Source organism: Salvia splendens, chromosome 16, assembly GCF_004379255.2.
Source record: "Salvia splendens isolate huo1 chromosome 16, SspV2, whole genome shotgun sequence".
Taxonomy (NCBI): Eukaryota; Viridiplantae; Streptophyta; class Magnoliopsida; order Lamiales; family Lamiaceae; genus Salvia; species Salvia splendens.
The window spans coordinates 11,000,967-11,024,979 of NC_056047.1; the positions used below are offsets into that span (position 1 = coordinate 11,000,967).

The 24,013-nt window shown below is 36.9% G+C and overlaps 3 protein-coding genes and 1 non-coding gene across 4 annotated transcripts; 3 read left to right on the forward strand and 1 right to left on the reverse strand.

The window, feature by feature from the left end:
• Positions 1 to 6,597: 6,597 nt before the first annotated feature.
• Positions 6,598 to 6,679, reverse strand: TRNAS-AGA. Its single transcript has one exon. It is a non-coding gene; the product is annotated as a tRNA-Ser (tRNA).
• A 3,071-nt stretch (positions 6,680 to 9,750) lies between these two features.
• Positions 9,751 to 13,155, forward strand: LOC121772431 (perakine reductase-like). The gene is made up of 7 exons (XM_042169542.1): positions 9,751 to 9,892; positions 10,307 to 10,477; positions 11,429 to 11,632; positions 11,708 to 11,880; positions 12,124 to 12,220; positions 12,302 to 12,455; positions 12,776 to 13,155. The coding sequence occupies exons 1-7, from the start codon at positions 9,839 to 9,841 to the stop codon at positions 12,958 to 12,960; spliced, it is 1,038 nt and encodes a 345-aa protein (XP_042025476.1). The 5' UTR covers positions 9,751 to 9,838; the 3' UTR covers positions 12,961 to 13,155.
• Positions 13,156 to 14,040: 885 nt separating this feature from the next.
• LOC121772761 (10 kDa chaperonin, mitochondrial-like) lies at positions 14,041 to 14,787 on the forward strand. The gene is made up of 3 exons (XM_042169975.1): positions 14,041 to 14,258; positions 14,351 to 14,490; positions 14,582 to 14,787. Exons 1-3 carry the CDS (start codon positions 14,151 to 14,153, stop codon positions 14,628 to 14,630), a joined length of 297 nt encoding a protein of 98 aa, XP_042025909.1. The 5' UTR covers positions 14,041 to 14,150; the 3' UTR covers positions 14,631 to 14,787.
• A 2,178-nt stretch (positions 14,788 to 16,965) lies between these two features.
• Positions 16,966 to 23,990, forward strand: LOC121769716 (protein ESMERALDA 1-like). The gene is made up of 10 exons (XM_042166455.1): positions 16,966 to 17,780; positions 18,592 to 18,661; positions 19,249 to 19,316; positions 19,408 to 19,496; positions 20,520 to 20,717; positions 21,430 to 21,634; positions 21,715 to 21,882; positions 22,479 to 22,646; positions 22,757 to 22,947; positions 23,312 to 23,990. The coding sequence occupies exons 1-10, from the start codon at positions 17,418 to 17,420 to the stop codon at positions 23,472 to 23,474; spliced, it is 1,683 nt and encodes a 560-aa protein (XP_042022389.1). The 5' UTR covers positions 16,966 to 17,417; the 3' UTR covers positions 23,475 to 23,990.
• Positions 23,991 to 24,013: the final 23 nt, after the last annotated feature.

Sequence of the window (24,013 nt, forward strand, 5' to 3'; positions counted from 1 at the left end):
ACTCCCCGGCGTGGTACTTGAAGCACCTTCCACATTGAGGGTTCCTCGGCGGAAAGTTTGCCCTCGGTTGGAAAGTATTCTGTCTCCCGCCATTGTAGGGTGGGTTCCTCATGTGTTGTGGCCTCTTACCACCATACTGAGCCTGGTCACCATCCCACCTCCTCTTCTCTTGGTGGCCTGACTGAGCTTGCAGGGGTGTCGCGTTTGTTGTTGCCACAACTCTTGGCTTAGGGAGTGCATCTTCCACGTCCAGTGCACAAGTCAAGATCTCCGAGTAGGAGAGTTCTCCTCGACAAGCCAATGCGGCCTTTATCTCATCCTTGAGCCCGGCCCGGAACTTCACCGCCCATTTCTCGTCGGTGTCCATCAACTCGGGCGCATATCGTGCCATCTGCGCGAGGGCTCGGTCGTACTCAGTTACAGTCATTCGGCCTTGGCTCAGCGTGTGGAATTCTACCACCTTGGCCCGTCTGTACGTCTTTGGGACATACTTGTTATCAATCTCCACTTTAAACTCCTCCCAAGATAGCGCTTCCAGGCGTGCAGGATTCATAGTCCTTTGCCGAGTCTCCCACCAGTAATCGGCATCACCTGATAGTTGAAAGGTGGCGCAAGCAATGCGCTCCCTATCTGTGCACTCCATGACCCTGAAAATACGCTCGAGGCCGCGTATCCACTCTTCGGCTTTTGAGGGATCTCCCTGTCCATCGAATTTAGGGGGATTCTGCCTGGAGAATGTAACTATGAATCTTTCTTGCTGAGGCGGGGGTGGAGGTGGTGGTGGAGGTGGTGCCTCCACGTTGGGTACTTGTCGTGGTTGGCGTACACGTCTTGGCGGCATTCTGATTCAATATCCAAAAAGTGTTACTACGATTCTCATCCAAAATTACCACTTTCTCAAAATTTTCTTTTAAAATCTTCATGTAGTATAAGATGCAACACATAGGATATATATCAAAATCAAAATTCTCATAAAAGAAGGAAGGTCAACATTGTTCTCAAGAGCAGATCGTACTGAAAGCAAAAACTGAAAAGACAACGAACTATTCTAATTCTAGACTACGACTCTATCATCCTCATCCATAGGCCCTTCCTCTGGGTCTTCGTCATCGTCCTCCTCGGGGTTCTCTTGCAGAGCCACCTCGGGATTCCCTTGCGGAGCCTCCTCGGGTTCTTCCCCGTAGTCACCTTCAAACCCTTGCTCACCCTCGTACATGCTCACATACTTGTCCTGATACACAATCCTCTCTTGCACATCCTGTGGGGGCTGTTCCTCTCGAGAGTCTACCAGTGCACAATACACGGCCTTCCGAAAGCCAGCCATGTCACCCACCATGTCATCGGTAGCGGGCTCATGCCACGTGTACCTCCTCGCCGTTCTTTCGGCCCACTCTTTCCAGCTGTCGGGGAGCAATTCTATTAGCTTCTCAATGCCGTCATGCTCTGTCACTCCGAACTCCTGAGCTGCCCTCCAGAGGGTATCGAAGTGTGCCACGAACTCGATCAACGGTACATGATCCTTCTTCCGGTACACTCTATAATCTCTGAGCACCCTCTGTGCCCTAAGTCTATCGCGATCACTCCGTCGCGGGGTTCGGAACATACGCGCCATCTATAGAAAAACAGAAACAACCGCCTCGCGTATAAAAACAGAGTGCATAACCGAAGAAGAGAGAGAGATATGTGTATGCAGACGTATCGATGTTCTAACTCCCAACCCGCTGGTGTTCGAAGGCCAAAAGTCCTTGTCTACTATAGGTCCAAGAAGCACTAGTGAAATCCTATCACGTCTAAGTTCAAACATTCAAAAGGCCAACACATTCTCCCATAAAAGCTCACATCAACAATCACGTCATCAAATCATCATACATCAGCTACATGCTTTCAAGTACATTCGACACACAAAAACAGTTCATAACTCAAATAATTCCCAACTTTTCACATCAATTTGTACCCTTTTACATGCATCAACCTTTTCTTAAACTTTACAAAATTTACTTCCAAACCCATTCATAATTTCCTCCACTTCCATATACTTTCCAAAAATTCAAAATTTTCATTACCTCATTTCAGGTTGAGTGCGATGAGTCGGATGGTGAGCCAATGACACTTTTGAAAACTTAGTCAAAACAGAAAAAGACCTTTGGGTCCAGAGCAGAAAGAAAACCTAGGCTCTGATACCACTCTGTCACGCCCGCATTTCCTAAGGATAGGAAGTACGGTGGACCGCGACTAGGGGAGGAATAAAGAAGCGGGGAAGAAAGGGGGGAACAAGAATACCTGACCCGAAAACGTTTAATTAGAGGAAGTTCACTTCAAAACAAAGTACTGTAGCGACATTCCTAAAGTTAAAGTAAACAGAGTTAAATGAAAACATTGTATCGGATTACAAAGCAGCGGAAAAGACCAAGAGATAGATAATGCCGGGTATGACGACACGACACCATCCAAAAGGCAAAGTAAAAACACAATTTTGACTATAATTGCTCAACATCCGTCATCCCCATCGTCGCTCAACCTGCACATTAAGAAAAACAACATGCAGGGCTGAGTACTTATTGCACTCAGTGGACACACGCCAAAATCATAGTTTGTCATGCCACATCAGTGTAACCTTGGGGTTTTAAGTGTAAGAAAATAACCCAAGTACACAAAATATATTTCATAAATTCGACTGCGCAGTCATTTTCAGATATTGCCACCCTTATTCCCACCATCATACACTATCTGATCCAACGGTGACAAGGGGCGTGGCCACACCCCAGGTCAACTAGACCGGCCAACTTGCTCTCAGATGGCTCCCGGTCTCGTGTACACTAGCCTGAGGGTTCGCAGCCCAACAGACCCGAATTCGATTAAACATATGTGGTAAACCACTTCAGATAGGTTTCAAATCAAAACAATTGGCAAGACAAACAGTTCACCTCCATAAACATTTCCGGAACAAAGTCCGTATTAAAAAAAAATAGCCCACATAAAAGTAGGGTAGAAAAGCCCACCTCGATTGCTTAGCTTTTAAAACAGTTCCCTTCAACCACACTTTCCTCGTAACAGTCACCCTTTTGAAAGATAAATAAATATCATAATTAGAGTCAGGGTAGACGATGTTTAACGACAATGCATGATTCCTACTTGGATGACTTCAACATCTAGCACGTTACACGTATACACACTTAACAACATGTTATAACAAACACACAAAAAAAAACACGTCCGAAACACACCACGCACGCACCCGACACGCATACCACGTACCCAAGACGCGCACACGACACAAACACAACACTCAAACTCCCGGAACACCCACACTGCACAAACGGCTCACCTGGCTCGGAACAGGTTCGGGAAAAAGGCTCGGCGTCTCGGCCTGGCTCGGTACCTCGGCCGGCTGTCTCGGCCGCCTGTGTCTCGGCACCTCGGCCGACCATCTCGGCCGCCTGCTCGGCACCTCGGCCGACCGTCTCGGCCGTCCGGCTCGGCACCTCGGCCGACCATCTCGGCCGTCCGGCTCGGCACCTCGGCCGACCGTCTCGGCCGCCTGTTCGGCACCTCGGCCGACCATCTCGGCCGTCCGGCTCGGCACCTAGTTTACACCCCTTTTCCTCTGACCCCCGATTCTCAAACCCTATACGAAAAACACACCACGCATCCTACGTCCCAAAACACACCCAAACACCTGGGTCATCCCTTCCAAACTCTCCACAAAACTGCCCTAGGCTGAACCCTAAAACTCTCGGCCAACACACACGAAACTCTCGAACCAAACACTGATTTTCCCGAGCCATCTCTTGGCCAAACACACCCACATACTTCACAAAACACAACACTCAGAAACACACCCAAAGCACATGAAAACATCTCCCAAAAACATACAACTCGCGAATCTGCGCAGTCTACTTGCAAAAATCATAATAAAATCATACGACATCCAATGAAGCTGAAATTTACACACCACACCGAAGACGCATCCAAGTTTATACGGTTAAAATTTCGTACCAAAAGGAGATCGTTTGCTCAGTCAAAACGGGGTCGGAACCCACTGTCAGTTACTATCAAAACATGCTTGACAACAACACATAATCACAAAACCTATTCAGCATCTAAACCTTCCCAAAAACGTCCTACATGCATGTTTTTTCGAATTTAACAAGGGTTAGGGTTTGGGTTACCTTTCCCGGATAGTTCAAACGTAATTCGAGCGGTTTACTTCTTCCTCCGACTCCGATTCACAACGAGCGAGCGTAACACCTTGAAGAATTCAAGATGATGATGAGGGGGAATGAATGGGGAAAGGTAAACCGAGATGGAGGAGGAGAGAGGGAGCTTACCGGTGAGAGAACACTTCGAGAGAGAGATGAGAGATTGAGAGAGACCGAAGAGAGAAAAAGATTGGAAAAAGGGGAATGAATCGGTTAAGAGGGAGTGGGGGAGGTTGAGAAATTAGTGGGGAGAGAGGGAGGGTTTTCGAAAAAGAGAGAGGGAGAGGGAGAGAAAAACCGAGAGAGGGGGGGGGTTTAATTTATTAATTAAGATATTAATTTGCTTTTCAAATGACCATAAAACTAAATATTCACACCCATAAATAATATAAAACAAATAAAACATACCACACCATATCTTAAACAAGATATTCACAAAAAGCAAACACCCCTTAAATAAAAAAAAATGGACATTACACATGGGGAGGGAAAAGCTGAAACGGGTTCTGCGGCTTCTTTCCCAGCAATTTTTGGATGTGGTATCCCCTTCCGACGACCCGCCGCTCCACGTCTTGAATGAGAAGTTGAATCCAATTTTCTCTCCACAGTCGAAGAAGATGGAGTGTATTCAGCCAATTGACACCTCAAAAGTGAGGGCACTTTAGGGAATTGGCCAATTTTCTTCCATTAATTTCTTGTTGGGTCGAGTTCGAGTGGTGTGTTTGTTGGTTGAATATTGAAGGTGGTATTGTAGAATTGATTTTAGTATATACATTGTTACATGTAGAACATTTCAATTCATTTATAAGCAGAGGTTGAGAGTTTGGGTACGTATGTGTAAACATTAAGTATAAGAGGTAGTATAATTTAATTGGTCTCTAAAATAAAAATGTTTAGCCTCCGTAAAATCATAAATTTATACACTCTAGTAAATTTCATAAATATAATTTCATGAAGATCCCATGATATGAATTTTAATAACTTTTTCGCTATTTTTTCAAATTCATATCTCATGACTTTTGAAATCAGTTATCAAAAAGAACTTTACCTTTGTCAAAAAAAATTCATGGATTTGGACTCTTGTGGCCAAAAACCAAATGTTAATAATGTTGCTTTTACAAAATCGAATGTAAAGAAATGTTAAGTTCAGACTTTTTTATGAGTTTCAAAAGTTAGTATAGAGTTGGAAAAAAAATAGACGAAAAATCGATCGGGGTACTGCCATATATACAAAGTGCAATTAATTGCAAATAGCACCTTGACATTTCATTTCGTATAAACATTTGCATTGTATTTTCATAACATCACCAAAAAACTTACATTAGTTACATAGCTAGTATTTCATTTCGTATATGTTGGGCGCTTGACATTTATTAGTACATTTATTTTATTTAATGCATATCACAATAAAGATACTAATACATGGAGTATAAATGATTTATTCTAAACAAATGCATGTAATGATATATTATACGCAAATACTATAAGGGTGTAGAATATATTTCTCTAAGGAAGCTGTGGTCTGTGGATGGGAAGAAAAAGGGGGAATAATATGACATTTTTAAATTATACTCCCATGCAACATTTGCGTTTATCTCACCCTCTTGACAAAAACAAAATTGAATTCCAATGAAGGTTAGCTTACCAAGAACATCCATCCTCTATACGTGTCTGCTAACAATTTTGGCTTCAAAAAGAATTTTAAAAATAGAAAGATAATAATATAAATCTTAACTTTTTAACTTTAAAAAAAATTAACTTTTCCTAAATATATTAATCTCAAGCATTATTTAACAAATATGGAATCTGACCAATTGTTTTGTTTGATTATTTTCGTCTTATGAAAGCCAAGTACATGAACTTTCATCTTTTTATTAATTAACATTTTTCCCTTTTGAAACTTCACCTTAATATCTTTTGATACAATATATTTCACCATCTTTCACCCTTTTTTCATTCTTCTAAGCACTTTTAGTAGTATTTGACTTTTACAAATGTTAGTTTATCTTTGTTCGGCCATAACAAGATGCTATCTTGTTCTTACATTATTTTTGTTTTGTACCTTTACAAAATATATTTCCTAGTTTATTGAAATCCATCTTCAATAATTTTACTAAATTATTGAGTAGTAAATTGAAGTTCATAGCACTTCTCTCTACCAAAGTCAAATGTAATGAGAATAAAAATATTGTGAATATTAAACAATCTGCAAAAATTTTAGTTAAATCATGTTCAATTGGGAAATTCCTTGGCTTAGGGTACTATTAAAAATTTATAGATATGTTTGTTGTATTCATAGATTTCAAAGTAGTAATATTTTAAAATCTTTTGCATCAATGAAAATGATTAATTCTTAATATTGATAGCCAGTATTAGCCAATAAAACAAACAAAAAAGCCGTGGCCGGCAGGATTCGAACCTGCGCGGGCAGAGCCCACATGATTTCTAGTCATGCCCGATAACCACTCCGGCACGACCACTTTGTTGTTACAAAGACAATCATATCTATATTTGACCGTATATAATATGGATCTGAATTTTGGCTGAGCAACAATATTTTGTTTACCACACAAGGTCCACATTTAGTTACACTCCATTTGATCTTCTGTAGAAATATGAAGTGAGTGGTAATGATACACAAACTTTTATATTTAATTTAATTCTATAAATATTACACTGAAAATAAATATTATGGATCAAACTAAGCGTGTTAATTATAATATCTATTTCATTTGTTTTTCTCTTGAATATGAACACCTAGTGTATTTGATATTGTTTGAATCATGTTTTCCAAGAAAAAAAAGAGGATGAATTGTTAAATATATACTTCCGTAAATTAAAATTTATTTAAAATACTTGTATTCATTAGTATTCTACATATGCGCATAATTATAAGTACATAATTAAATAAAGGAAAAATTAACCATATAATTTAGTTAAAATCTAGATTTATGATCTTGAAACTTGAAAAATCAGTCGAAAAGCTATGATGTTTGACATTGTTTAAAACCATCCCACAATGAAAACGGTTGATACTTGTATATGATATGATTGAAAAATTATATGTGACTATCGTTGCTAGCAAGTTAAACAATATCGTCTATTTGTATATAAGCTACTCTATTTTAAAAACTTGTGATGTTTGGCTAATCTCTACAACAAAAAACTTATGGTGCATGTCTAATCTCTTCATTTATTTTAAATACTTTTTTTCGTTCATGAAATAATGTCGTAATTTGCTAATTTGGGATATCCACAGTTTAGTGGGACTTTTTTTTTATTTTAGGTACGTAGTAAATCACACTCAATTAAATTTTTACACTCACATTCGAATATAAAATAAATAAAAATATAAAAAAATAGGATCTACATTCCACTTAACGTTTTCCACCACCGTTCTTCACCTTTATCATGCCTAAATCAAACCAAAAAATTTAAGAGGGAACATCATTTGTGGTCCACGAACTTTGCCAAAGTATCATTTTAGGTCCGTGAACTTTGAGTTAGTATCATTTGAGGTACTTTTTACTATTTTCAAGTTTTTCTGGACGAAAATACCCTCAATACCTTAAAGTGTATATATTTTTAATAAATTTATCATATACTCATAATTTTTTATAAATATCTTTACAATATATTTTTGACAAATTTTCTAAATATAATTTAACCTTAAATATTATCACTTAATTTTGTGACATGCAAGTAAAATTGCTTCTTCAATTTTTTATATTAATTTTTTAAAAAATTGAATAAAGAACTTTTCTTTAATAATAAAAAATTGAATAAAAGATATATTTGTCAAAAATATATTGTAAAGTCAATTTTTAAAGAATTGAACTTTTCTTAATTTTGTCAAAAATATATTGTAAAGTCAATTTTTAAAGAATTTGTCAAAAAAATATATTTGTCAATTTTTTATTATTAAAGAAAAGTTCTTTGTTCAATTTTAAAAAAAATTAATATAAAAAATTGAAGAAGCAATTTTACTTGCATGTCACAAAATTAAGTGATAATATTTAAGGTCAAATTATATTTAGAAAATTTGTCAAAAATATATTGTAAGATATTTATAAAAAATTATGAGTATATGATAAATTTATTAAAAATATACACTTTAAGGTATTGAGGGTATTTTCGTCCAAAAAAACTTGGAAATAGTAAAAAGTACCTCAAATGATACTAACTCAAAGTTCACGTACCTAAAATGATATTTTCAAAGTTCACGGACCTAAAATGATATTTTGGCAAAGTTCGTGGACCAAAAATGATATTCCCTCAAAATTTATATAGGGGACGGCGGGAGTAGTAGCTATCTATTTTGAACTTCATATATTCCATTATGAGTCTATGACACATACCACGAGCTCATCATCATAATTATTCAATCCAAGAGTGATGGGATTCCATACAAAATACTTGAGTAACAAATAGTATTACATTTTAATTGGCATTTGACCTTTTGATTTCCCATACTACCACTAACATATGTTAAATGTACTAAAAACACTCTAATTATAATACTAGTGGTTATAATAAAAGATTCCGTTTTCAAAGTGCACTAGAATAATTTTCTCGAATATCTATTATGGAAGTGTAGGCCCACACGTGCAAAGATTAGCCTTTAGAATATTCCAAGTGTGTGTGTGCACCACTCTTATGAATTGCCTATTCTTTTCTTAATTTCGACCTTATATTTACTTAAACAATAGCCAATGGTCCTTTGTTGGGTGGGTCAGAAGAAGACAAAAAAGGTAATATCATGTCCGCCGCTTTGTATCAATTAGTCCTGGTTTCTTGAGCAATTCTATTAGTACACTTGTCATACTTTAAGTGGTTGATAGATTTATGTAAACAAATTAAATATTACATACTACTACTAAAATAAATAAAAAAACATATAGTAGTACTAGTCTTTTTTCAGTGTTTAAATGTATTTATAAAGTAATCGCCCAATTAGGATAGTTATAAACTAATAGTTAGCCACGAGCTTCTAAAATTTATACCACTACTTAGTACTACTATATGGCCGATTTTTAAAAGGTTACAAGGTTGTTCATAAACTTTTGACAAAATCATGCCGAGGTTTATGTTTTCCCTATTTCAATATCACCCTCATTTATATCATAAACCCTAATTTGGCAATCTCTCTCAAACTCTATTGTGTCAGACTGTCAGTTGTCGTCAATTCTATTAAAAACATATAGTACTATAACACTTGATATGTTCTAGATCTCGGGTGTTTAACGATTAGTGATACTATACTCCATTATTTTCTGATTTGGACGAAACCTGGTCACATCTGTAAAATAAGAAAATAATTTAAAATTTCAGTCATTGGTGTTTAGCCGAATTCAAAATTAGATTCTCAAATGTGGCTCTAAATATAAATGAAGCCCGCGACAATGTGCTTTATTGTTGAAATGGAGAGCCCAACTAAATTGGGCTCAAGGAGAGATGTAGCCCAAACAGAATTCCCTTAACCGATTGGTTTAGCCCATTTTCAACTAAGCTGAAAAATAAATTCAAAGGAACAGAGGTAGTTGGAGGAGTTAGGTGAAGTATCATCATGTTTTAACACCAACTCTCAAAGTTTGCTAATTTCTAAGTTGTGTTTCTGCATTATCGAAGTTTTGGGAGCCATGGATGCGCAAATTTCTATGGAAAGAGTCAAATTGGGAAACCAAGGACTTGAGGTGAATATATTGTGCGCCTACACTTAATTTGATCCATCATTTCCCATTATTTTTATCATCGAATTTTGAGTAAGGAACTCTAGGCGTTTTGAATTTCTGCATAGATATGCTTGCTTTTCGATTCATGCTACTCTTACGTTTGCAGTAGAAGTTCACAACTGTGTACAAATTCAAATTTTGTGTGTGTGTATAGAAGTAGCAGTTATCAATGGTGGTTTGAGATGTTTAGATCTGAGTTTGACATTCCTAACACTTGTCATTCAAATTTGCCTGATTTTTTTTTCTTTTTACCAAAAGATTATGGAGATAAAAGTATATTTTGCTAGTTACAAAAGTTGGAATGTTTAGTTTGGAGCAGTGACAGTTCTTCAATTTGTCGTTTGATCTGACATGACATAACTCTCCCTCCTTCAGGTGTCAAAATTGGGTTATGGTTGCATGGGGCTCACTGGATTCTACAATGCCCCTATTTCTGTGGAAGATGGCATTGCAATAGTCAAAGAGGCGTTTAATAATGGCATAACCTTCTTCGACACTGCTGATGTTTATGGGAAGGAACATTCGAACGAATACATGATAGGGCAGGTAACTCGTCTTGATCCTCGTTATGATGGGGTGCCAAGTGATCAGTACGTAACTGCAAGCTCATTTCTTCGAAAATAAGTAAATGGGGTGATTGTGCTTGCTATAGTTTCAAAAATGGAACAGCATTTGATCTTTTGATAAGTGTGGACTAATATCAATTCCGTATGTTTTATCACATACTATTGATTATTCATATTCTGAGCATTTATTGTGCTATCAGTCTAGTATAACTGTATAAGACAAAGTAGTCGTCGTGAATATATTCATCACCCAGTAATGTAGAGGACAAAGCAGGCGTAGCATTTTATCATTAGAATGATATTAGACTTATTGCATTTAGTCGAACATGGTCTTTCGTTTCTTGGTTTACTTCCAGGTGACTATTTCTTTTGAACTTGGTACCCTTAATGCAACCAAATCTCTTGAAGTGCTTTGTGGAACTTTAAGAAGACAGAATTGAATGTTTATAAGGATAACATCATTTATTGAAGTGGATAAAAAATGCAAGTAGGGTTTTAGAATATTGTTAGCTTTCACCTGGTTTGTGCACCATTCAGCTATGATATACTCCAAATAGAGATTTTCAGCCACCAATTAGTCCACTGGTGTGAGAAACCGAGTGTGAGTAGGTATCTACATTGCATTTATAAAATGTGCTACTACAAGTTTTCCTTCAAGGAGGTTCAGTTGTACAATGCTGAACCACTTGTAGCAGGGTTGCCTTTAACCAAAACTATTCACCTTATAAAAGAGACTTTTACTGTCAATTTTCCTTCAAGGAGATTCATTTGTACAAATCTGAACCACTTGAGGTGCATCTTTCTTTGTGGTAGTGTGTTCTGTCTTTTAACCATTAGTATAAAAGAAAAATGCTAAACACAGAACTACTATCCAAGATGAATTTCTATACAGCTCTATCTGGGCGTTTACTTGAAAACTCGAACTTGTCAGGCATTGAAGGAGCTGCCTCGGGAAAAAGTCCAACTAGCAACGAAGTTTGGTTTTTTTGCATTTACGAGCTCTGGGATTCTAGTTAAAGGTACTCCTGAGTACGCCCGCTCTTGCTGTGAAGCGAGCCTGAAGCGCCTCCAAGTGGATTACATTGATCTGTATTACATACATAGAATTGACACCACTATACCCATTGAGGAAACAGTAAGTCTTTTTCACATAATCCTATATCAATCTTATTGTATTCTTGTTTTCACATTTTGTTGGTAATTTTTGCAGATGGAGGAACTCAAAAAATTAGTCGAAGAAGGTAAAATTAAGTACATTGGTCTATCTGAAGCTAATGCAGACACTATAAGAAGGGCACATGCTGTGCATCCCATAACAGCGTTACAAATGGAATATTCCCTTTGGACCCGTGACATCGAAGAAGAAATAATTCCTCTCTGCAGGTTTTTCCATCATCATTGAATAAAGCACTCCAGCAGGATAGATGTTCAGTTCAAATGCAACCATTTTAACCAACAATTCTTATCTCATAGTATATTGTGCACATATCTCATGTTATATTCTGTTGCTCGGATCAATCACGCATGCACATTATTATATTCATTTTTAACTTCTATTACTCTACTTCACTTTCAGAGCTTGATTCAAATCAAATGATTTTTTTGACCCCTTAAAATGGATGGCAGGGAACTTGGCATTGGTATAGTTCCATACTGCCCAGTTGGCCGTGGCCTTTTTGCTGGGAAGAAAGTTGTGGAAAACATACCTCAAGAAAGTTACTTGGTATGCCTGCAGTCTTCAAAACCGATTTCCTACTTGGTCGCTGTTTTAACTTAACTAATGGCAATAACGTTCTTTGACTAGCAATCACACCCAAGGTTTACAGGGGAGAATTGGGAAAAGAACAAGACAATCTATTATCGCCTAGAAGAATTGGCTAAGAAGCACGACTGTACTCCCGTTCAACTTGCTCTTTCATGGGTTCTTCATCAGGGTGCTGATGTAGTTCCTATTCCTGGTCAGTGACTCTTACTGTGATTTTGCATTTCCTGTAATGAAATAATTCATTAGATAGGGCTATATAGACATAATAAAAACTTTAGATGATGACTTCTTGCAAGTACTGCTATTATTATCATTTGCATCATGATTTAACATGTAGCTGGGTATGAACCATTATCAATACAGGCCTAAAGCATAAATCAGTTGAATTTCTTCCATTAAGATGAAGGTTCTTGAAATTATAATAGCAGCAGCAATTTTCGTATAAACTAAAAAAAATATGAGAAGGCTCAGCTAATAAATCTCATATCTCTATTTCTCTTGTGATTTGTTTAGGAACAACTAAGATAAAGAATCTACATGAGAACGTCGGTTCTGTGAATGTGAAACTGACAGACGATGATCTGAAAGAGATCTGTGAAGCTGTCCCCGTTGAAGAAGTGGCAGGAGGGAGACAAGGTGAAGCTCTTTATAAGATATCATGGAAATTTGCTAACACCCCACAGCCAAAACCCAAGTGAAACAACATTTATAACCAGTTTGCGTCTTTGTTCTTCTGAAACTCCATGTTCAATTCCTATATGGAGTCAAATGACTGATGATTAATAATTTTATGCCAAAGGCGGATGCTGGCGATTATGAAATTTTGTTGGAATCTTCTTGTAGTAAGCTTATTGGCTTTCATTTATACATTTAGAGGTCAAGTTTGTGGTGTTTTTGTTTTTGGTAAACTCTATATGTTTGTTGTTGCGTACATGTGTGAAAGAGATCTCATAATAAGATCGAATATTCAGCAGTTGACGGTGTTCACCTATGAAGAATAGAGGAGAGTTTTTTTTTAAATAGAGGAGAGTTGTATATAGAGCTTATGATTCCATCATAAAGAGAAGACTAAAAGCTTATAGTTGAATTGAGGGATCGTTAACTTATCTATTTGGTAGCAGTGATGTGATCTGACAAAATAGTTAAATGGTGATAGGATTTAAGAAAAAAAAGATGATATGGGCAAATATAAGGATTTAGTAGTGTTATGAATTCTCTGCCACTGTTTTCTGATTTTCCGGCAGCCCTGAAGGAGTAGCACACTAGCACCCCCTTACCAAGTCGTATAAGAGCAACTTTCCGGCACTTGCAAAATGGTGTCCCAGATGTGCTCTGGTGACATGCAAATGTGGAGGCAACTCAGGCAACTAATCTACAACATAATGAGCTTATGAATAAACTACAAAAGTGATTCGATCTATCCAATTGAAACATTGATTATTTATTTTATTTTATACATTTAGTTTGTTACTAATTGAACAAATGAAACGTTGATTTTTGTGTAAATTATAAAATTAATGATATTAATAATCATTTCAAAGTATTAGAACTAAATGAAATGGATAAAATTTAAAAAAATAATACTACTAATATGGATTAAACGATACTAATATCTACAGATGATGTTTACATAATGCATATGTGAATTAGTCTCTTAATATGAGTATGTGAATTCGTTGATTCATTTACAATTGTTAAAATATGTCAATTAAATTTTAGGGCAGAATCTTTTCCTCAAAACCCTAAACCCTAACCCCTTTCTTAAGAAAGTCCAGAACCTTCTACCACCATCCTTGGACTAGTAGCCTCCCTCTCTCTAAATATTTATTAGCCTTTACCACATTTGCAATAGCAAACCTTTGCACTCTCCAAATCCAGTTTCTGAGCAATGGCAGCGAGGCGACTGATCCCCACTCTCAACAGAGTTCTTGTGGAGAAAATTGTTCAGCCGTCCAAAACCACCGCCGGAATTCTCCTCCCTGAAAAATCATCCAAGGTATTAAAATTAATTGATTTCTCCGTTTCTCTTTTCAGGAACCATTGATTTCGATTTGTATTTGATGGGAGATTTGATGTGATTGTGTGCAGTTGAACTCTGGTAAAGTGATTGCAGTTGGACCTGGGCTACGCGACAAAGCAGGGAATAATATCCCAGCTGTTGTGAAAGAAGGCGACACCGTTCTCTTGCCGGAATACGGCGGCACCCAAGTGAAATTGGGTGAAAAAGAGTAAGCTTTTATGGTCAAGATTGTGTCTGTTTAGAATCGTGTAATTTTTGGGGTATATTTTGACTGAGTTTTGGTTTGGGGTGGAATGCAGGTATCATTTGTTCAGAGATGAAGATATGTTGGGCACTTTGCATGACTGATTGGGGAATTTGTTCATGCGAATTGTCAATTGAGGTCTGATATGGGAATTTGGTTTTGCTATTTCTAAGTCTAGTTGCTGCTGCTACTTTTTCAATTGTACAACTCATTGAGACTGTTGCTATTATCTCTTTTCAAATCTAAGGATAATTCATTTAACTTGTGCTTTTGTGTTGATTTTGCTCTTAAATTTGATGCTTGTTGGAGCTGCTCTGAATTCCTTATCTAGGAAGACTAGATCGAAAGCATAAGTTCTGTGTTGGAGTTGTGCTTAAGTGATGAAACCGAGATTTTATTTGAATTTTAGAAAGCCATATTGTAATTTTATGCCCTTTCTATCACAAGTGTTTGAATGTGGCCATGATAGCTAAAGTGTGGCCAGCAAATGTTTGCAGTCACAATCTGAGTACTTGTTTTACCATAGTTGTAATAGGAAGTAAGTCTTCAAAAACGTGAACTTGAATCTACTGAGGGGGCTAATGAGGATGCATAAAATATGTTGTTTTGATGTTTTGTTTTGATCAGATTACTTAGGTCATTTCTTAGATATTAGAGTGTAACACCACTTTTCCTTGGTCATGGAAAATTAAAAGAGAAAAATTTAAGCTTGTATTTAACAATTATTAGTGGGATAGTTGATGTTCCATTTAACAATGTATTGTTGGGGACTTTGTTCCTGCGAATTGTCAATTGAGGTCTGATATGGTTTTGGGATTTCTAAGTCTAGTTGCTGCTGCTGCTTTTTCAATGGTACAACTCATTGAGATTGTTGCTATTATCTCTTTTGAATTCTAATGATGATTCATTTAACTTGTGCTTTTGTGTTGATTTTGTCCTGAAATTTGATGTTTGTTGGATAAATTTGGAGCTGCTTCTAAATCCTTTTACCTAGGAAGGATAGATAGAAAACATAGGTTCTGTGTTGGAATTGTGAAGGTGATGAACCGTATAAGGTTTTATTCAAATTTTAGAAAACCAAATTGTATTGTGTATATTTCTGCTCTTTCTACTATCACAAGTGTTTGAATGTGGCCTTAATACTTGTTAGCTAGTATATATAGCCTGATATCATCTACTATTTGAATTACCAGCAAATGTTTGCTATCACAACTGAATACTTGTTTCATCATAGATAATTAGTTGTAATAAGAAGTAAGTCTTCAAAATTGCTGAGGGGGCTAATAGGAGTAGAAGTAGAACAATATGGTTTGGAGAAGTGGGAATGCATAAAATTTGTTGTTTCGACCAGATTAATTATGACATTTCTTAGATATTAGAGTGTAACACCACTTGTCCTTGACATGGAACGTTAAAAGAGAGAAATTTAAGCTTGCATTTAACAATTTATAAGGTAATTATGAATGCCTATGTAAACCAAGTGGGGTAGTTGATGTTCCATTTAACAATATACTATATTGTTGAAGATGTGTAATCTTTTGGGTGGAAGTGGAATATTCTTATAAGTTATCATACAAAGATGTTATATTCAAGGATCTTGTCATGTGATATTATATGTTATTCAATACATTAGGAGATTGTTTTATGTTGTTATGCAGCAACAAGGAAACTTCGTGACTAAAGTTGTGGAGCCAGATCCTCCTCCATTATTAATTATTAATAGTATTATTCTTGTAAGACGAGATCAGTGAATCTTGGAAATCATTGATTAATAGATGTGTATTCATCTGCATCGTAGCTCATGTCCAACTTGAATAACTTACATATTCTTCCCCCAAATTATCGTAGACATTATTCAAGATTGAATTTGTGAATGTTGTTTGTCTTCAAGTGCAAATCATTAAATCCTTCCGTTATTAGTCTTCATATACTACTATGATTTACATAAGAATTTTACAGTTAGCAAATTTGTTTTGATCTCTACCAATTCTACATTCCCTCACAGAGAAGTTATTGAAGTCGTATAATAATGTTGCAACTATTTTCGTAGAACATTAGCGAACTTTTACTACTATAATTTTCAGCACTTTCTAAATAATACGATTTGTAATATAATTCCGAAAAAATAACGTTGATATAATTCATTCTATTGCCCAAATTCATTCTACGTACAACTTTCATCCATGAGTGTTTGATTTTTTTATAAATGCGTTTATTAAATTCTCATTCGTTTGAAATGAGATGTCATCAAAACTCATTATCTACAACAATTTTATTATTACCACAATAATTCGGACATTTGCTAGGTTATTTATGGATAGATTGTAATAACATTTTTTACAATCATAGTATTTTTTTTATTATCTCAATAACTATCATTTTCCATTTCAAAGGTACATCGGTTTTATTATTACCATAATAATTACAAATAAGGTCCATTTGACGTTGAGAAAATGGTGAAAATAGAAGTCAATTTTATGGAAAAAAAACCCATGGTCCATGGTGCCATCATATGTGAGAAAATAGATTGAATTAGGAAAGAAAAAACTCAAGAATCGAAGAAAGTTGAGGAAAATCGAGGGTTGACTCCCTAAAAAAACCAATTTGAAGGAAACCCATCTCTGTTTCTCTCTCTCTGTATTTGTGTATCATCATCCTATTTCATTCCTTCCCCTCCTACTGTGTCTGTTGTCCTGTCTGTCCGTTGTTGCCAGCACGTGCGTCCCTCTCTCACGTCACGTGCCCCGCCACCTCTCACAGCTCCTCCCTCTCCCTCCACCTACACACAGACCACCACGCCTGCGCCTCTGCATCACCAAATCAAATCGCCATTTGAATCATGAAAATTTGAATTACCACAATCATCATTATCATGTGAAGAAAACCGCGCGATGCAAGCCTACAATCGGCTCCCGAGCAGCGGACAAAGCAGCCCCCAATCGCCGCCCTCCTCGCCGCTCAGCCGCTCCCCGCGCTACCGCCCCCGCAGCTCCAAATCGGGCCGCTCCACGCCCAAGACGCTCACTCAACGCTTCGTCTGGTTCCTGCTCTCCTTCCTCCTCAAGCGCCAGGGGATTTTCCTCTTCGCGCCTCTCCTCTACATCGCCGGTATTCTCTTCTACATGGGGACGGTTTCCTTCGACATCGTTCCGGTCATTACGCACAGGCCTCCCCCCGGCTCCGTCTACCGCAGCCCCCAGCTCTATGACAAGCTCCGTCCCGAAATGGACTCCGATAATTCCTCTGCCGATGCGGTCAGTTCTTCGCCTCATTTTGAATTTCTTTTTTTTTTTTGGTTAGGATATTAAATGCTCAAGACTTTAGTTATTAAGATTCAGATCGATAGCGACTTCTCATTTTCTTATTGATTTCGACACCTCACATTCCTAGTACTCAGTAAAGTATGCACGGTAGATTTCCTTTCAGCTAAAAGCCTGATTTGTATGCAATTTATTTCATCTGCCCAACTCCCGACATATGTTTGGTAATCTGTCACCGGGATTGATATTGCTTCGATTTTAGATTGAGGAATTTTACGGTGTTTTAGACCCTTTTTTGTTAATATTGAGACAGTAGCTTTCCGCCAGCTGTGCATTGTTGAATTTGAGGTGCCAAGATTTCTCAATTCTCATTAGTATAGCTTTGAAATTTGCCTCACACATTATGCTGTTTGTAGTCTAGAGCTGAATAACTTGTTTGCTGATCTAAATATAATGTGTAGTATTGTGAGGTAACGGGCCACAAAGAGGTTTTGAGGAGTAGTGGTATAGTACAGCCATGTTTGTGAGAACCGGATTAACGGTCTGAAGCAATCACATTTGGCTGTACACTAGGGAGAAGTCCATACTCTGAAAGGGCTTTCACCGTTCTGACCAGCCAAAAGGACAATAGTTGTTATGTAGTAGTTTTCACATTCTTCATTCCCTTTTATAGGGCTCCGTATGTATGCTTGTCTTTATGTGGACACACAAAATAAATCAGTGTGAGAAATATTGAAGCTGTATGGTTAGATGAAAGTTTTCAATCTTTAATAGCTGTAATGCTGAACGCTGTTAATGGGTACAGATATCAACTATATGGAAACATTCTTATAAAGTCGGTGAATGGAGACCATGTATCAACAAGTCTTCTGAAGGTATGGAATAATGGAACTACCTGGAGCAGGATTAATAAATTCAATTCTTTTTATTATGTTGCTCATAATCTGGCTTAAATGTAGTTAGCAGCATAATGCTCAAATTTGAGCAGTTCTAGAGTAGTACTATTACCTGATAAAAAAATAACTTTGATAAACTTACTGAAGCTTTGGCGTTGTGTTTTATGTTTCACAACATTTTTCCACAGTGTGTATATGGCTCACAGTTCTTCGGTCATTTACACTCGAACTGCTTTTCATCAATGAAGTAAGTTATGCATATGGTCTTAAGGATCAATTAGCACTACAATCTGTAATGTTTTCCTCCTCCTACCCAAAGGCCCAAACCCCAAAGTGATAATAAAATTAAAACAAAGTAATCACTGTCTATTATTCTCTCTTTTGATAAGTGACTAGTCTAGGCATCAATTTATTTTGCATGGTTTCTTTTCTCCTGCATCTGTGTCCTGTGTTACCTTCTTTTAACTCCAGAAATATTTGATACCATAATTGTTTGCTTAACTTCCTTACTATTGAGATTCAACTGAGGATATCTGAAATTTTCTATAATTGTTTGGATACTTCAGGCTTACCAGAGTCAAATGGATATATATTTGTCGAGGCCAATGGTGGTCTAAATCAACAGAGATCATCGGTACCTTTTGTTTCTGTTCCAGTGTATTTATTGTGATGATTTTTTTGTATCATGGGTTTAGCAGCACTCCGTACCATTTTCATGATGTCAGATATGCAATGCTGTTGCTGTGGCTGGCTACCTTAATGCAACTCTTGTGATTCCAAACTTTCATTATCACAGTATCTGGAGGGATCCGAGGTGAGTTGCAGAATTATCAACTGTATTAGCTAGTTCACTTGATTGTTTTCTTATGTTTCTATCATACTGATGCAAATATGGAATTTATGTTTCTGTGACCTGTACCACAAATACATATGTGCATCCATTTGATTTATCATCTCCTGGGAAGTACAGTATTTATTTGGTTAATTGGTGAAGCTAATGTATTGGGAATTTCTCTGTCATTGCAGACACTATTAAATTATCATTGCTTTATATTTTGAAAGACATGATATGGTTTGTATATACATACGCCTGAGTCCACTTTTCCGTGATTTTCTGAGAGATTCCAAATCAGTAAAATGTAGGATGGAGATGTTTAAGTTGTGTTGGATCTCCATGAAAGCATTAGTATTTTGTTTAGCTTTCTTTGATTCTAGCTGAACCGTTTTTCAATACACCTTTAACAGTCGAAAGGGGAATATGGTTTGAGTTTCCTGTGATACTGTACATAATCTAGGATGTCTTAGCTCATGGTTTTAAGTAACAAGGGCCATCAAGGCACAGAAACTTTTTTTAATTACTGACTGAGTGAGCCTTCTTCAAAGTAAGGTGGAAAAGGCTTGATCTTTTGACTAATAGTAGGTCACATAATAAATGGATGCACCATTTCTCCTCCTAGGATTTACGTGGCATGTTTCATTTCTGAATTATTTTTTCTGAAGCAAACGTTGCTTCGATAACACTGAGTTCTTCTAAACATAACTTCAGCTTTTATTATGGGATCAGAAAAATGTGCACCCAAGTATCTGGGAAGTGTGAATAGCTATGTGTGTAGTGCTTTATATTGAACTTTGATTATGTAGGCATTAGGCTCTTAATTTTGATTAAAAAGGTTACCTTTTTCAGAGTGGTATGCTGTTGTACCTAGTCCACATTGTCAATGAATATTCATATGTTTACATTTACCATGGTTTAAATGGTTGTTGCATTTGTCAATACGTGGATGACATATTTTTCGTTCCAGAGAGCGAATGTCTAATGCTGCTGTTCTATGTCCAGCAAATTTGGTGACATATATGATGAAGAATTCTTCAATAAAACCCTTGAAAATGATGTTCGGATAGTTGGAACGATTCCGGGGAACATAATGGAGCGATTTGACCATAACATGAGCAATGTGTACAACTTCAGGATAAAAGCCTGGTCGCCTATCAAATACTATACATATACAGTTCTTCCAAAGCTACTTGAAGAAAAGTGAGTATTCCTCTTTCAGTCTTTCTTGTGTTCATTTCTTTGTAATTCTTAGTCAGTCTCCATCATGCACTTCTTAATGGTTCAGAACAATTTGTTTTGATGTCTGATTAATAAGATTAACATGGGTCTTTATATACACGCGTTTTGAGATTTTTTTTTCTCATTGGGAAGAGTTTGCTAATGCTGTCTATGTTATATGCTTATATGAGCTTGTGGAACTCTACTGCTGTACTTGACTTGTAATTCAAGGTAATGCTAATGGCTTCTGAATCTGAATCACTGTAGAGATCCATTACAGAGGCCTATAGCCCGGGAATGGAAGCCAAACTGTTGCTGTATTTGAGTGTATTACCCGGCTAAGTCTTCTGAATTCTTCAATTTATCCCTGACTTGAGTAATTCAGTGAAAATGTGCCAATTTGACAAACTCTTTGATCTGATAAGTACGCATCATTAAGATCTTACCATCACCATCCCCTTTACTTCCCTCCTTCACCCCTTCTGTTACTGCCACCATCACTTCCTCATATCCATGACCTCTCAACAACTCTATCTCACCACTACTGAAACTAACTTGTAGCTATAAGATGAGATAGAGAGAAAGGGACATGAAATTGTTCTAGTTAGATAATTTTCCCTTTCTCTCCTCTGAATTTACTTGTTTATTGGAAGTAGATATTCAAAGTTGTAACCCTTTTAATTGACCATCTCAGGATTATAAGGATTTCTCCTTTTGCAAATCGATTGTCATTTGATGCTCCACCAGCTGTACAAAGACTTAGATGCTTGGCAAATTATCAAGCTCTAAGGTTTTCAGACCCAATATCAAGTTTGGGTCAAACTTTGGTTGCAAGAATGAAAAAGCTCAGTGTAAATAATAGTGGCAAATATATCTCTGTGCATCTTCGCTTTGAGGAGGTTAGATAGGATGTGATGGGATTTTGTCTACCTGAAATGTTGGAATAAATATTTCATCACTGATTATCTTCTTGTTGTAGGACATGGTTGCATTTTCTTGTTGTGTATATGATGGTGGAGAAAAAGAAAAACTAGACATGGATGCTGCTAGGGAAAGAGGTTGGAAGGGAAAATTTACTAAACGTGGCAAAGTCATTCTGCCTGGAGCGATCAGATTAAATGGGAAATGTCCATTAACACCTTTAGAGGTCACTATATTATATAAATCTGTATACTCTGAATTTTCCGTATATTATGAGTTTTAACTTTTTAACTATATAATATTATATCCGTATATTCTGAATTTACACTTTTCATTTTTGTTAAAGACTGATCACTTTTTTGGTTCTCTAGAATATGATAGTATTGTTTTGTTTTAATCATTTACATAAACCACTTCTTTTTGTCTTCTCTCCGTCTTTCATGGGGACGTCTCTCATCATAAATTTGTTCAAAACTCCTTATAATTTAACTTAAAGGTTAAATAGCCTAGATGTATAGCACACTGTGGTGATTCTATGAGCTAAAGGTTAATCTTTGTTTAACTTCATGGACTTAATAGACAGTGTGCTGTGTACTGTAGTTTCATGATCTGTACTGTGTCACACTTGGCAGATGGAAAATTCCGAAGAAAATATAAAGATTGAATTTGATCCATGTCTTCCATATTTTAAGATCTGTTTTTGGTTTTTCTCTTTTAGGAAACTTGCTTTTGCATTTCTGAGTAAAAAACAAAAACAATTGGCTGTTGCATAATCATATAACACGTTATCATGTTATCTCCTACTGATGTTTTATTGATCAGGTAGGTTTGATGCTCAGGGGAATGGGCTTCGACAAAAGTACATCAATCTATTTGGCATCAGGACAGATATATGACTCTAAGAGGTACATGGCTCCATTATTGGAAATGTTTCCATTACTACAAACAAAAGAGATGCTGGCATCTGCTGAGGAACTAGCTCCATTCCAGGTGTGGATAAAGCACTACATTTCTTTGTTATTTCTTTCTTCTGGTCTTTTGTGGTATTCCAATTCTTATTCACATACTGTTATGCGGCTTGATTCCATTACCATTTCCAGAATTACTCATCCCGAATGGCTGCCATTGATTACACTGTGTGTCTTCATAGTGAAGTCTTTGTAACAACTCAAGGTGGGAATTTCCCTCAGTTTCTTTTGGGGCATAGAAGATATTTGTATGGTGGCCACTCCAGGACAATTAGGCCTGACAAGCGGAAATTAGCATTATTATTTGATAATCTTAATAACGGGTAATGCATTTTTCTTCTCAGTTTGTTCAATTCTCATGTGGAGTGTTGGTGCTGGTTATGCAGTCACCAGGAAGTTTGAAGTTATACAGTGCTTCAAGTTTTAAATAGTGAAATCTGAAGGGACTCATAAAATAGTTAAAAATTGGTTCCACTCTTTCTATGAGTTATGAATTATACAGTGTTTCAATTTTGTGTTTCACCTTATCAAGGGCAACATGCCAATGGTTTGTCATGGATGAGAATAGTTGCTCTTATCTTTCACTTTCACTATATTTTCTAGTTAATCGTCTCGGCTGCTTGATGATGGTTTCAGTCTTAAACATGTCCATGATAACTTAATATTTCTCTTGGATGGTTTCCCCAGGTGGACAAGCTTCAAGCGTCAAATGCTAAATATCCGAAGTCATAGCGACTCTAAGGGTATTGAGCTCAAGAGACCGAATGACTCGATATATTCAGTTCCTTGCCCAGATTGCATGTGCAAAGTGAACAAGACCGAGGATTCAAGATCATCATCTACAGCATAAGGGGTCCTACACATGTGGCTGCTGCTAACCCGATATCTTGGTTCTGATTCTTTAATTTTTTTAGCTCTCCCTCGCGGAGAGGGCACCACTCTGCTTATCCAGATCGTGGATAGTAATTTGTAGGAAGAGTATGATTGTTAGCAGGGTATTCATCTGCATCTTTTTGTGCTTGATGCAACGAGTAGGTATAACCCTGTAACTTATTGGAACAGCACGGAAAATCACACCGTGTCAATTTCTTCAGCTTAGCTAGCCTAGCGCATCATTGTGGATCAATCGACTCAAGAAGCTCCGGCGAAAGATTGTTTGTGGAAAAAGCTCGGAAATGTCCATGTTTGTACTGTATATTAGTGATTTTAGCTGTACAACACCACCCTAGAGCAGGATCCATTCATTCAAAGTGTTCTAAAATGTAAAATACATTGCATCTCATCCATCCCCTTCACACATGTGTTGTAAGAAAACAGATCACAGAGTTGTGCAGTGTTTTTGATAGCATTGTCTGGTTTCAGTTAATGTGTCGCTGTCTTGTTTCAGAT